At 42.3% G+C, this 15,539-nt stretch overlaps 1 protein-coding gene across 3 annotated transcripts in view; it reads left to right on the top strand.

Moving 5' to 3' along the window:
• Positions 1 to 15,539, top strand: part of unc5db (unc-5 netrin receptor Db) — a 163,530-nt gene that overhangs the window by 115,107 nt on the left and 32,884 nt on the right. For all 3 annotated transcript variants that reach the window (XM_048990197.1, XM_048990198.1, XM_048990199.1), the window contains exons 3-8: positions 3,725 to 3,868; positions 4,197 to 4,300; positions 12,112 to 12,292; positions 13,052 to 13,219; positions 14,317 to 14,481; positions 14,892 to 14,924. In XM_048990197.1, coding sequence (XP_048846154.1) covers positions 3,725 to 3,868; positions 4,197 to 4,300; positions 12,112 to 12,292; positions 13,052 to 13,219; positions 14,317 to 14,481; positions 14,892 to 14,924 — 795 coding nt within the window. The remainder of the gene's footprint in view (positions 1 to 3,724; positions 3,869 to 4,196; positions 4,301 to 12,111; positions 12,293 to 13,051; positions 13,220 to 14,316; positions 14,482 to 14,891; positions 14,925 to 15,539) is intronic.

Below are 15,539 nucleotides of genomic sequence, written 5' to 3'. Positions count from 1 at the left end.
GGGGGGCCAGCCCATCGCAGGGCACACTCACACACCAGTCACACACACATGCACTCCTATGGGCAATTTAGTAACTCCAATTAGCCTCAGCATGTTTTTGGACTGTGGGGGGAAACCGAAGTAACTGGAATAAACCCCACGACGACATGGGGAGAACATGCAAACTCCATACACATGTAACCCAGGCGGAGACTTGAACCTGGGTCCCAGAGGTGTGAGGCAACAGTGCTAACCACTGCACCACCATGCCGCCCCGCTTCCCGCTACATATAATTTAAAATGCCAGTTCATAATTACTAAGGCAAGATAGCTACAGTGACTGCAGTGCCCTGCCTGACAACAGTTTGGAAAACATTCCGATCTGTGACCTCCTTCTGTGCTGCATTTTTTTGTTATTGACAGCAAATCATGGGAATAGGTAAACAAACAAGATAGCATGTTTGGGAAGGGTTAAACCGCACTGCGCATATCAGGAACGATTGGATTTTGGCGTAATCGAATCACTTATCGTGAGAACAGCAAGATGTCTCGGATAGGAAATAGAAAGCACAGCTTCCTGCCAGCAGAGTGCACAAGCAAACTCGGAAAAGCCATTCAGGAGTCCCTGAAAGAACAGGTAATCTCAGCTGTGAGGAGAGTGGTTAAGCACCATGGGGTGGCTCAATGAAAGTGACTCTTCAAACTGCTCTTCCGCGGTGCCATCCCACCCTCACTTTATTTCACCACCATACTGTATATTACATCTGCAAAGGGGGCTATTGCAGCCATTCATGAATTCAGTGCCTCTGCATAGCCCCATGCTCGTCAGTGTCATGTTCCCCAAGCAGGCTGCCACCAGATCTGGGATCCAGCACAGATCTTCAACCCAACCCTCCGATGACCCTCCTCACCTGTTTCTTGAACCCGCCTGGAATATATTTCCCATGCAGTCTTTCAGATACAAATTCCGGTCAGTCGCTCATTGTGAGGCATTGCGAGTTTTATCGCTATATTTTTGCTGATATAGTACATCTGCTTGTTTTTTATAGGTTTGCCAACCTATTGGCTGTTTTCTCTGCTCTGTATTTTGCATGGGGTGGCATGGTGGTGCAGTGGTTAGCACTGTTGCCTCACACCTCTGGGACCCGGGTTCGAGTCTCCGCCAGGGTCACATGTGTGTGGAGTTTGCATGTTCTCCCCATGTCGTCGTGGGGTTTCCTCCGGGTACTCCGGTTTCCTCCCACAGTCCAAAAACATGCTGAGGCTAATTGGAGTTGCTAAATTGCCCATAGGAATGCAGGTGAGAGTGAATGGTGTGTGAGTGCGCCCTGCGATGGGCTGGCCCCCCATCCTGGGTTGTTCCCAGCCTCGTGCCCATTGCTTCCGGGATAGGCTCCGGACCCCCCCACGACACATTAGGATAAGTGGTTTGGAGGATGGATGGATGGATGGATGGATTTTGCATTTTGATTTCCATTTTGTTCTGCGCTATTATGGTGTTTTTTTATTTGATAAATTTCTGGCGTTTACAAGTTTTGGATTCTGGTTCTTGTTTTTGTAAAGACAACTACCATTAGCTGCACTGCACATGGACCTCTGCATAACTCATCAGCCATAGGTTCTTCAGATACAGTATAAGACATTTTTGATTGATTTACGAAATACCCTTCAGCCAAATGGTTGCATGCACATACATATTTTGCTTTGTCAGTTTTAATTATTTTGTTTAAATGCAGGTACATGTCCCAGCAGAGTTATCTTTGGGTAGAACGCTTTGCAGTTCCTGCATACTTTGTAGCTTAATACCTTCAAAGAATCCCTCTGGCCCTCTCTGTATCCCGCTTGACATGCCGTGGAACCTGGGAAAAGCAAGAAGAAGAAAAGATTAGCTTCACATATCCTCTCCTGCTGGCTTCTTTTGTGAATCCATGCTTGTTCCTCCACTGCGTAAGCACTGCTTTTGGAAGGCAGTGAGCAAGAGGCTCGGCAAACCGCTCACTGCTAGAGGAATGGCGTAGCACTGGGTGAAGAGGGAAGGCTGGAATCTGGAGGATTCCTTTAATAGGGCCTGTCGATGGAGCTCTGCCTTTAAACAAATGGGGAAGACATACGACAAAGCTGCTAAGTCCAGATCTGCCTCTCCATTACACCACCTGTCGAAGGCGTCTCATCCTTGGGGATTCTGCCTTTCAGCCTAAGGGGAAGGCTGACTTTCACTCAGATTCAGTTTCCATTTTCATTCTGGCCCATTAAATGCAGCCATTAGTCATTTTCCTCCCCAGTCTTGTCTCCTTTGGCTCTTCCTTGACGCAAACTCGCAGAGAAGCTATGGGTGATGTCAAGATTGCATTTTCCTGTTGTATTTGCTCAAAACACTGACTACAGAAATGCCTCTTACATTTCTGAACAGCTGCTGCGCCAGCGCCAGTCTTTTAGAGCGACGCCTGTCATGTTTCAGGTTTATCGTGCAAACTTTTTTATTGCTTGCATTCACTGTTTTCCACTGAGCGGCAGAAAAGATTGCGTGAGAAAATGTCTGGATAGCAGAGGTTTTGTTGACTTGTTAACATAATTTTAATGCATACAAATTCCCTTCGAATTTTCCCTTTTTATCTCCACGATAGCAATAGAATTAAACATATATTCAGCTGTCTGCTGATTTTGAGTCACATAAGATTAATGGTTATTTATTTCACATACTGGAATGATTTTACCACAAAAAGTCGAGCCTGCTATTTGAATTGGAAAAACATGTCAGATTAATAAAAAAAAAAGTAATTGAGTCTATGAAAACAGCATCAAATCTGATTAAACCCTATAGATTAATCTTTTTTTCAGAGAAACTTAGTCTTTTCTTTAATCCAGTATTTTGTGAGGCCAGGCTATGAAGCTTCAGAAAGGGTGGTTCAAACACACATGTCAGGTCTTAAGCTGATGACTCAGATTAAAAACTGAAGAATCTTCCAGTCTAAAAGCATGTGAAAGTGCTTCTAAGACTTAAGAAGTTTTGGTTTCCACTGCTGCTCCAGAGAGATATCTGTACATAAGCTTGTTTCTTCCAAGGATTCTGGAGTAGATGAATCTCTGTTCTCTTACTGTGTATAGCATCTGTCAGCTGTGGTGCATCTTCCTTTACTTTATTTTAGAAACTGGTCAAGACTCTAGCATTTTTCAAATGTTTTGGGTTAAATGTAAATGTATTTTCACCTAATTACTGCTCAGTATTCCTAATGGTCTGTGACATGCACCAACAACTTCAAAACATTGACTAATAAATGAACATTGGCTAATATGGGACAGCATTTGAAATACTGTAAAAATCACAACCCTATATAGACCTTTGGAATATCTGAACATGATCATCTCTCCACAAGGGTCTTTATATTTTATGTCTGTATTGATTGTACCCATTATAATTCAGTTCGTCAAAGTCATAGTGTTAATTATGGAAATGCCAGATATTTGTTTGTGGACGTATTTTTTTGAATTAGAACCGCCAACAGTGAGAGAACTTATTCATGAGCTTAATCAGTAAGCTGATGCCACATGCCCTCAATTTATACAATGGTTGTTTTGTGGAAATATAATATTTCTGATCTGCTCTACATCACTTTTTGCAACCTTTCAGGGGGGTAGGCTGTCTGCTTCCGACATTATTATAATTTTTTTTAACACGGGTGTGCAGCTCAGTGGGTAGGATGGGATGTAACTAGTGCCTAAAGCTGCCAGTCTTTTTTGTTGGTAGGTTTGAAGATCCGGGAGGTGATGATCAATGTGTCCCGCCAGCAAGTGGAAGATTTCCATGGTCCAGAAGACTACTGGTGCCTCTGTGTAGCTTGGAGCCATCTGGGCACCTCTAAAAGCCGAAAGGCCACCGTCCGTATAGCATGTGAGTAGGAGAACCTCTCCAAAGAACTGATTTTTCAAGACAGAAACTCCCATTCAATCACAAAACTAGAACATAGAGATGATTGGATCTTGTATTTGCAGAAGATCCTATGTTGTCTTTTCCTTAAAACATACTTGCCAAACACATAAAACTCGACTGGTTATTTTAGCAGCTGAGGGAACATGTTTTATTGCCTGTTCTGGATGTTCTAGAATAGCTTAATCTAGGTGGAGGGCAGGTTGAGTGGCAAGTGGTGTCAGGGGCAGGTAGGCGAGGGCTGCCCAGACTTGGTTCTGCAATGACAGCTGCTGCTTATCTCCCCAAACAGACCTGCGGAAGAACTTTGAACAGGATCCCCAGGGAAGAGAGGTGCCAATCAAGGGTATGATCGTGCTGCACTGCCGGCCCCCTGAGGGGGTGCCAGCCGCAGAGGTATGGCCCAGCCGCCTATCCTATGGGGGTCACTGTGAAAAGTGCTGACCTTCAGGGCTACACCAGCCTGTTTATTGATGCAATGTTTGTATCTAGCTTAGAAAGCAAAAAAAAAAAAACAGACTGTTCTTCTGCATACGTGTTGTTTGACTAATTTCACTACATGCTAATTAAATACTTTGAATAATTAGGCATGGCTTTGTCCCTCGGTTACATTTCGTAGAATGCGGTAAAGAGATCTTGTTGGATTGTTGGCTTTGAGAGAGGAAACCCCCCCCCCCCCATCCAAAATAAAACACAGAGTAGATTATAAAGAGCACCAGGCAGACGCCCGAGACCTAAGGCGTCCCTACATACATCAGCCGTGCGGTATTGAGATGGAGGTGTGAGTGCCAGGCTTTAGGATGGAATCACGCTGCCTAATCGAACTGCCTGCAAGCGGGTGGCTTTGATGTGCTGTAAACACCCTCTGAGGAGTCCAGTTTAAAATTCAGTCAGTCAGCAGTGAGGTTGAGCCAAGATAATGAGACTTATTTTACATTGTTGTGACTGAAAATACTCATACATGCCAGAGCCAAGAGCTGTGGGACCGTTTCATTTGCATAAAGAGAACTGTAGAGTCGAAGCCTGCGCTGTTTCACCAGCTCGTTCCTGCGAGCAGCATTTGAGACCTGCTGACTTCCAAGGACAGCTGCATTATTCCTTCCAGTAAACTTTCTTTAAATTTGCAAAGGCTTTTTTTGAAGTAGATTCTAAATTTTTTTAACTAAGCAGAACTCATAGTGCCTTCCCTTACAGAACATCCAACCCAATTTTTTTACCTAATTCAATGTCATAAGGTTTCAGTACTTTTTAAGATAATGTGAGAAATTTTATGTCATCTATCTATGTGTAAAATGCTCTCGCCATCCCTCTTACTCAAAAAGGAGTGAAACAGCATTTGAGGCAACTTATCAAGGGGATGTCTTGGGCAAAAGTAATAAAAGAAATTTATTTATTAAAAGAAATTTTAATGACTGCCAGCTGGTGTTTCTAGTTTGAATAACCACAAGGGAACCTGGTGTTTGTAGGAGCCATAAGGGTGTCCTTAGTCCGCTTACACTCTTACGGACAAAAAAAGTTTTACCAAGTGTCTCTTTCACTGTGAGCCCTTTATCTTCCTGTGTCCATTTGGTTTCTTATCAGCTGGTTTAGAGCAGCAGGCCAAGCCAAACGTCCCCTGCCCTCCCACCCACGGGGCTTTTACCCCAGCCTCCCACCCACGTGGCTGTTACCCCAGCTTCCCACCCAAATGCCTGTTACCCCAGCCTCCCACCCAAATGCCTGTTACCTCAGCCTCCCACCCACGTGGCTGTTACCCCAGCCTCCCACCCACGTGGCTGTTACCCCAGCCTCCCACCCACGTGGCTGTTACCCCAGCCTCCCACCCAAATGCCTGTTACCTCAGCCTCCCACCCACGTGGCTGTTACCCCAGCCTCCCACCCACGTGGCTGTTACCCCAGCCTCCCACCCACGGGGCTGTTACCCCAGCCTCCCACCCACGGGGCTGTTACCCCAGCCTCCCACCCACATGTCTGTTACCCCAGCCTCCCACCCACATGTCTGTTACCCACCCCAGATAGTAATTTGATTCTTTAGGGCTGCATATGATTCCTTGGAAAAAGATACTTGACAGAGTTACAGTTGGCGCTACTGAGGAGGGTCATCAGCACTTATACCATAACTCAAGTGCATGTAATTACAAAACTCTCACTGACTGAACATAGTGTATATGGTAACGGGTAGAGAAAGAACAGAAGAGTTAAGTACTTTTATATTGCTATGTATTTATGTCATATATATATAATATAATTATATATTATAATTATAGGGTGACACGGTGGGGCACCTGTTGCGTTGTTGTGGGACACTATTGCCTCACACGTCTGGGACCAGGGTTCGAGTCTTTGCCATGGCTCCATGTGTGGAGTTTGTATCTTCCCCCTGTGTCAACATGGGGTTTCCTTCAGGTACTCTTGTACTCTGGCTGAAATCAACAAAATATTCTGGAACACATGTGTGAGCAGTCACCGTTAATCAATGTTCATTTCCAGTTCTTAATCCTTCTCGGGCATCTCTGTGCGTGTTACTGTGTAAACGAGTGTTTATCTGCTGAAAAAGTTTAGCTGTTAGCAACGGTATATAAAACAGAAAATAGCAAATGTTCTCACATGACTACCAGCAGTAGTGGGAGCTGTTGTTTTGTAGTGATGAGAAATGGTATTGTACTGCTATGGACTGTAGCAAATATACATAAGGCCGACAGATTGTCTTGTATTGCATATAGCATCATTTTGTTTTTGGACTATAATTTACTTTCGCAATCCTTAATGATACTTATACATGTATGTTAAAATGTGGAAACATCACCTCACAATGGAGGATTTATATGGGATACAAAAATGTGAAATTACCGGTAACGATTCAGCTTCACTCGTTGCAGCTGTACATTTACGATGCAAGATAAACAGCCTGAAATTGGTTCCAAACAACCCAAGTGCTACTAGGCAAATATTAATAAGTGGCTCCATCTTGTATTATGTAATGATTCATTTATTATTATTCATGTCTTGCAATAAAGTTATTTACAAGCACTTAAAATGTAATAAATATATTATTGAAGACACTGCAATCATCACGGAAAGACAGGGAGGGCTTTGTGGGTGCCATGTTTTAAATGCCACTCTTAAACTTGAGAGAAGTTTCATATAATATGATTTCTTGAAAGCCATTATTGCTGAGAAATAATTGACACAATAGAGGAAGTGTAAATTTGAGGCATTAATATTGGTATATTACACTTCACGTGTAATTGCCTTCTTGTCACTTGCATTTCTTTGAAAATGAATGCAAATTATAATTATGCTTTTGTTACAGAGAACCGTTGTAATAAGCAATTGTACATGATTGCCATTGATTAGAATGACCTCATCGAAACAGTGTTTTTTCACCCATGTAGCTGTAACATATGCCACTGCATTTAAATGAAGCAATCTTTATTATGTTTTACCGCAATTTCCTACACTGTCCTTAGCTCAAAGTCAATGCTGGTCTCTTACATGACAGCCGATCATGGACCACAATACCATTAATGGTACCTCATCGGTTTATCTCAAAAATTTTGTCTTGTGTCTGGTATCCACGAAATCTGACATTCTCCACTGAAGATGACACAATATTCTCCTTCAAGTTGCAGCTGCTACATTATCCATAATTTCTATCAGCTGAGCTCAGCTAACCCTGTTATTTTCATCTCAGATCACTGCGTCGTCTCCAAGAGAGCAAATGATGAGATCCATTATAGTGCCAAGCAATTACTTCCTGATCCCACGTTGAGCAGCAGGCCCCTTCCATTTATTTATCTAAGATAAGCTGTAGTTGGTTGGAATAGCAGTGTGTAAGTTTTTCTCCGGGAAGGGGGCGGGGACAGGTGGAAGGTAGAGGGTGACGACTGTGATGCAGCAGGGAGGTAAGCCAGTGACAATGAGGTAAGCCAGTGGCAAGGAGGGAAACCAGTGACAGGGAGGTAAGCCAGTGGCAAGGAGGGAAGCCAGTGACAGGGAGGTAAGCCAGTGGCAAGGAGGGAAACCAGTGACAGAATTCATTGCATTTACTGGTATTTCTGTTGCCAGCCTCCAGTACTGATTACACTTTTGCTGGTGGAGGGAGGCTGACTTCTTCCAGTGGCTTCCCCTCTGACATGAAATGCAAAAACAGGCTTCTGAGGACCGTGTCTCCCAGTTTTACAGGGGGTGTAACTGCAACCCCTACTGGTCAGGTGAAAAAGCCATTTGAACATTAAACTAAAATTTAATAAATCAAATTATCTTGCAAAATTACATTTGAATCTGTGGCTTATTTTACTCATATCCTGTCCTTAATTTCATGTTGCGTTCCAGGAACTCTCTGTTTTTCACTGTCTCCATTCCGGCACCTATTTGCTCGGATCCGGTAGCTCTTCAGTAACAATAACATAAAAAAAATGTGTTTTTAATTTCCAGACCAATTTTCATGCAGTTTCATAATGTTTTTTAGTTAAAATGTCGTCAGCAGCATGTTCCGTAGACGTTCTGTGAGCTGTGCCCATCTCCTCGCCCCTCTGCTCTCACATGAATGATTTACAAATTAAGCACTGGTCACATCCATGTGATATAAGTTATTTTAAATGTATCTACTTGTTTATAAATCCATTTATCTGGATGAATGACTGGTTGGCTTCTTTCGCCATGCATTCCTTGGGAGAAAAGTGTAGTTGCCTATACAGTATTGTCTGCGTTTGGGTGAATAGGAGTCAAAGGCTATAGCATTACTGCATGGTGAACGGTTGTATGAGTATAACCTTCAGATGGTTTAGCACCATGCTTTGCTATCACTTTAGACACCGTGGACTTTTAAAAGGGCACAGTGGGCTGATTTGAGGCCTGAGGGGTGCCTTGTGTTAGTGTCGCTTATTACTAGCTTTGATGAGATCCATAGAGATCCCAGCCGCTATTTCCCAATCCACAATTTATCGTCACACTCTCATCTATGCCACACACACAAATATGCTGTATCCGCAGACAGTGGGAAAAGGAAGATAAGACGTACTGTGTAATTTAGACACCAAGCCATCAACTTAATGTGATGTGATTACTCAGATTTTTGTTCCATAGCCTGAGAAATAATCTCGAAGTAATTATATCGCCGTAGGAATAAATTATCTGATGCTATGAGTCTACAGCATTTTAAAAGCAATAAAGTAAATGGCTGTATTGTAAAAGAAAAGATTATCTCTTTTCTTGTTGTTCTCTGGTAAAGATCTGAACTACACTGCAGATGCATTTTATCTGAACTTTAAACTGACGCATTCTTTTTAGAAATGTGAAATTTTCCAGGAATTATACACTGGAGTAAACACCTACATTTGGATGTATATACACACAAAGGAACTGGTTTACAAAAATGGAAAAAGAACAGCAAACTTCCATCAATCTACATGGGGAGGTTGAGACTATTTCAGGCAGCTGGGGTATTTCCTGCTTGGGAAGCCAGTCAGCAATTACATGTGCAGATGCAAAATGCAGCTCTTGCAGATGTTGTTTACGAATGCAAAATGTAATTTAAAAGAAATAATAAAAAGCGCAAGGTAATGTAACATCAGAAACACCTCTAAGGCATCAAGGAATCTAATTTAAATGTGTCAAGTAGAAGTACTGCAACTGTAACCCGGCTTGCTGTTCGTGCTGCATGAAGAAAATCATGTTCTAATTTTTATAGCTATATATTGTCCAGAAGCAATACGTGTGATGTTTACGTGTGTGAATTTAACATGTGATGTTAAATTATGAAAATGACTGCAAAATACACAAAAGGATTTTTAGCACAGACCACAGTCCCTCAGTGCATGGCAGAAAGACAGATATTGATTTTTTTTCTCCAAAAAATTATGTGTTCCACAGAAAAGATAATTATGATTAACGAAAATACTGTGATGAATACTGAAATATTGTCTTGATTATAATGCAGCCTTGAATAGCGAATAAATAGGAATAGGAAGGCCAAGCTGTTTGTACTATAAAGCAAATATCTCCTTGACATTTTAATTCCTAATTCTGTTGTTGAATTTTGTCATTTTTTTTCTCTTTGGAGTATTGTAATTTGGATATTTTAGATCTCTTTTTTCGTAAAGGCATGCATGTTGTTTAAATGGAAACTTGGAAGCTGGTTCTATAAGGAATATCTAATGTGATTTCTATGACAGCACTGCTCAGGTTATATGTTCTGTTTGATTTATTAGAGTTATAAAAACTTAAGACTCATTGGTTTGACTCTCATTTCTCAGACCCTTTGAGTAAAGCTCATCTGAGTTTCCCCGAGTTATAATGTTGGCTTAATCTAGACTCTGCGTATCTCCAGGCATCTTGAAAATTATGCTGCTATTAGATTGAAGCTACTCCATCTCCTATGATCATATATCTTGCCGCAGTTGAAATTTCCATGTGTTTTCATATCCATAATCTATCTGAAATTTCTTACTTTACTGAGTTATTAGATATATTTAGTCATTTCTTTGATGCTATTTGTCAAATACTAATTCATATACATCACATGTTTCAAATGTTTCAAAATCTGGGTGAACAAAAAATTACCAGTTATAGAGATGAGAATATGCTCAGTAACAAATCCTGTTTCATGCCTGTGACATCACACTTCCTGGCCTGGGCTTTGGATTCCCAGCACTGTATTTACCTTCTTGTTCTGTGGCTGCTCTGTTTTCTCCTACAGTACAAAGACGTCCAATTTAAGCGAATAGGTGTCTCTAAACTGTGACTGAGTATGTGCCCTGTGATGGATTGTTGTGTCCTGCCATGTGCTTCCTGAGATGAGCTCCAGGCTCACCGACACCCTGCCCTGGCTGGTCGGCCATGGAGAAATCTGAAGTGAAATATAAATATAATAATTGCCTGTGATTCCCAAATGCTAAATTGAACATTCTGTTATGTACTGTACTCTTAATATGTCTTTAACATTATTTCCATCTAATTGCCATGTATTTGAATGCTGGAGCCTTTGGGTATGTTCTTTAACATAATTTTTAATTAAAGCCCACAAAAAAAACTTCAAGTGCTCGTTCATGGTGCCTGTTGCACTTGCTTAATCCCATTGCAGGCCGACTATTACCCATGCTAACAGTTTTACACATACTACCCATTGGTGCCAAATAATAGTAAATGCCCCCCTCCCAGTTTCCAGAGTAGGGTCATATTTCTGAAGATCATGTCATGTCCCTAACTGCATTTCTCTTCGTTTAGTGTTTCTTTTGCCCTTTTCAGGGGTCTCTTGAAAGACGAGTGCGAGATCTTGCCCATATACATTGAGAAGGAACAAGACTCCTAACAGAGAAATGTTATTTTATTGAAATGAGGGGACGTTGTTTGCACTTGAAAACTTACCTCCAAGTGTAAAGCCGATGTCTAGATTCTAATTGAAACAAATGTGTTCCCACATCCTCTGCCGCACAGTTGCGGGGCTAATTTGTATCTGTCTGTGCATTTTTTTTCCTTCTGCACTGCAATTCTTTTCATTATTACCCCTATGGCTGCGTACAGAGACAACTGCTGAATGCCAAATGGATCCAATATCCCAACATAGGACTGTAAATTAATTCCTTATTTCCGAGATTAAATTAGTACATTAAAAAAGCCTGTCATCCTGTCATCATTGCATTACTTGATGAGAGCGTATCTAATGACAAATGAATTCCATCCTGAGATGTTCAATTGAATTTTTTTCCCTCTTTGGACATCAGGCTCTCTTTGGGCTCAGTTAATGTCTTCTCTGTCCTCCATTTTCATCCAGCACAACATTAGGCAAGGTCAGGTCGGGCTTTGCCTACTTGTGAGTCAATGTACAACAGTGATCGGACAAAGGAATGCTTAAATTTTCCCTGCTCCTAGAATTCTTTATTTTTTTCTTTCTGGCAAAAAAGGGAGGGCAGAAATCATGGTCGCCATAGATTTTTACTTTCGGTTGAGAATTCCCAGATTGAGATCTCTACCTTTCTATGGACTCTTTGTATGATGTTTTGCAAATCTTTAGCACTAATCTTCCAGCAAATAACAGCAATTTACCAAATCGCAATTTGTTCCTGGCACAGGGTCACTAAGCAGTATCTAGGTTTATAATTAATAGTTCCTGGTGTTTTAGTGGTAATAGCTGACAGCCTTCTGCTTAGTGACCGCAGGTGTGACGTGTCCCAGTGTCATTCCTGCCCGTGTCTCTGTGCACGCAGGTAGAGTGGCTGAAGAATGAGGAGCCGGTGAGCTCCCTCAACGACGACAACATCGACACACGGGCCGACCACAACCTCATCATCAGTGAGGCCCGCCTTTCCGACTCCGGAAACTACACCTGCCTGGCCAGCAATATCGTAGCCAAACGCCGGAGCTCCTCGGCCAACGTGGTGGTGTTTGGTAAGGCGCCTGCCGTATGGGCGTCACGTAACAGCGCAGATCGATTCCTTACGTGTCATATTTGATAACACTCATTTTAACTCTCACCTTTCAAGATGTGTGTGGCTCTGCAGGGTTGCACTCTGTGCCCCCGATTGGAAGGTCAGTGGTGCAAATCAGGGTCTTTCGACACTGGGCCCTTGAGCAAGGCCTGTAACCCCAATTGCCTCAGAGACTGTCTGACCCTGCTCCCTGATCCTTGCTTGTATGTCGCTTTGGATAAAAGCGTCTGCTAAAAATAAGTAAATGGTTTTAGACGAAACAAATCCTAGCGTCTGCATGAAAATGTTTTGTCTGATGTAATCTGGTGCCTGTTACTCCAGTGACAGCCACCTTCCGTTTTTACTTTCGTTTTTTCGACACGTTGGTATAATGTAAGTAACCCCCAAGAAGGCCTGATTGCTCCAGGGAACTCGCTGGCCCTGCCTGCTGGATTGTGTGTCACTTTGGGTGAAAGTGTCTTATACATATATAGAATGTAAATGTAAAATGTAAACAGAAGTTGTAGTGCACAGTATAATACTGCAAACAAAGGCTGCACAGACAATGATGCGGACTGGAGCGACAATAAGGAGTGGCATATGCGTAACGGGCTGCCAAAATCCAGGCTGTTCCCAGCTGGCAGAGCCGTTTGCATGTCGCCGTATGTGAAGGGCTGCCCTTTGCCGCTCCCTGATTGAGAAACGCCCCCCCCCCGTCCGTTCTCATTTCTCCCCTAAGTGAACGGCGGCTGGTCGCTGTGGACAGAGTGGTCAGCGTGCAGCGTGCCGTGTGGTAGGGGGGTCCAGAAACGTTCCCGCACATGCACCAACCCCGCCCCACTCAACGGGGGCGCCTTCTGTGAGGGCATGTCCATGCAGAAAATCACCTGCAAAGCAGACTGTCCAGGTAAGCTGGCTTCTTCTATGCGACTAAGAAATCGACTAAAGAAACATTGTTTCACAGAATGAACTACATCAATGGACTGAATAACCTTGAAGCATCACGGACCACAAAAAGGGACTAAATGACTTTAATGCATAATACACATTACTGCTTAGTATATCATTATTTAAAAAGAAAACACTGCAGTTTGATTAATACTAAGAAAGTACAATAGATTAATTTCTTTTTTTTTTACTATTATTATTTATTTAATGCAAAAAGCCCATCAATACAACATTCCTTTTTTGTGAATGCAGGCACCAATTACTGGCTGGCATTTCTAGAGTTGATGGATGATTTCTCTGTTGTTGTCATGGTAATAAGACCCTTGCAGAAGTGCGAGCACGTCCTTTTAGGTTGCTTCTTTCGCTTGAACGCTAATATTATTCCCTCGGAGTAATTCCCACCATCGTCAGATCAACCATTTAATCTTGGATGCTTGTGTGTGCCTTTAAGTAGGGGCTACAGGCTGCATGGTAGCTAAAGATGCCAACTAAATGTCCCTTATTTAAATCCCGTTACTGTCCTCAGTGCTATACATAATTTGAATCGTTTCAGTGAAACAATTTGTAATATAAATCAATGAAGGAATAAATCGCTTTGTATAAAAATGTCTACCAAGCAGTGGAGTAATAATAAATCGGTTAAATGTACAGTGTATCACTCACAAATGTATCACCATTAGGATCTGGGCCAGTCAGCTGGAAAAAAAGGCAATTTAGACAAAATCATATATTTGGTGCAGTAGGTTGAGCTCTTTTCTGCCATAAGATAATACACCTTTGCATAAAAATCAGGGATTTTTTTTTACATGATATCACTGTAAGAGGCATGGATGGACAAGGAATGGCTTTGAAAGGATTCTTTGAAGCAATGAGCTCCAAAGTTTAGCTGGGTTTGCCTCTTCTTCTATGCAGGCCCTGGAAGATCTCAGTGTCTGAAAAACCTGAGGTTTGTGTTCACTGTCATGTCCAGGATAACGGACAGAGGCATCCACTGCGCTATAACTGTATCCAGACTGAACTTGCACTGTGAAAGGTGCTCTGCCTTGTGCTCTGCAGTGGACGGTGGTTGGGGGGAGTGGAGTGAGTGGACAGCCTGCAGCCCAGAGTGTGACAGACAGCGTAGCCGGGAATGTTCATCTCCGGCACCCAGGCATGGGGGCAAGCTCTGCGAGGGCACAGGCCAGGCCACGGAGAACTGCACTGGGGGACAGTGCACCCAGAGTAAGTCCCTATCATGTTCACTTCTGTAATCATCTCATCATTGGCACGACATATGCATCATCATCATTGTAATCCACGGTCCTTTACCAACATGTCAAAAACGAGAATAACATCCACTGGTCAGTGGAGACAGATTTCAAATAAATAGTGCAATAGAATACAAAAGGAATAAAATGGTGCCCGTAGTGTGTGTTTTTCCCCCAAAGTATATCTCCGAACATCATTTTATTTCTCAATCTCTTATTTTCTGGTGCCGCCTCAGCTGTGTCAGGTTTCTTTTGGCTGTGGTGTGTCCTGTCATGCGGTACTCTGAGCTTTTTCGGCACGCTCTGACTTGAAAACAGCATGACTTTCCTGATATGGGAATGGAGTTTAATTGCCTCTTTCATTCCGTGTTTCTGTCTTTGCAGATCGCAGGTTGCTGCATGACGTGAAACCTCAAAGTGAGTCTGCTCTCTGCCTTCCTGCTTTGCGTTCGTCGTGTGCTCTTAATTACATCGCAGCTCTAAATAGAACGAGGAAGAACTGAGATGTTACATTGAAAAGCTTCACTTCATAGTTAGTCTAAGTTAAATTCAGTTCTAAATAGGATTAGGTGATCTGGATAAATAATTATTCACTGTAATTTTTTTTAATACATATCATTCGAAGTCGGTAATTATCACAATATAATTCTAGTCGTTATTTCTTTACTGGAAGGCTCCATTTTTCATTAAAATTCCCTCAGGATTCCCCCTAAACAGATTCAGATCATGAAAACACAACAAAGTGAATGGACTATAAACTGAAATCTCATTCTAATAAATAAATAATACAAAAATAAACTTTTGTTGATGTCGGGCGTAACGCTAGAAAACCCGACTGTACAACTGGGTACTGGGGTTGTTCTCTGCCTGCCTGGCAGCTCATTCCAGGGGGCGGGTTTGACATTGCTGGTAGAGTTGCCACCCATTTCCTTACTTTACGTGATCGTTCCGTATCAAAAAAAGAAAAAGTGTGTACCAATACCGGACTCTATTTGACCCATATTTTATGTGTGTCATCTGGGTCTGGGGGTG

This window comes from Brienomyrus brachyistius, chromosome 2, assembly GCF_023856365.1.
Source record: "Brienomyrus brachyistius isolate T26 chromosome 2, BBRACH_0.4, whole genome shotgun sequence".
Classification (NCBI taxonomy): domain Eukaryota; kingdom Metazoa; phylum Chordata; class Actinopteri; order Osteoglossiformes; family Mormyridae; genus Brienomyrus; species Brienomyrus brachyistius.
This window is presented reverse-complemented; position numbering and strand designations above follow the sequence as displayed.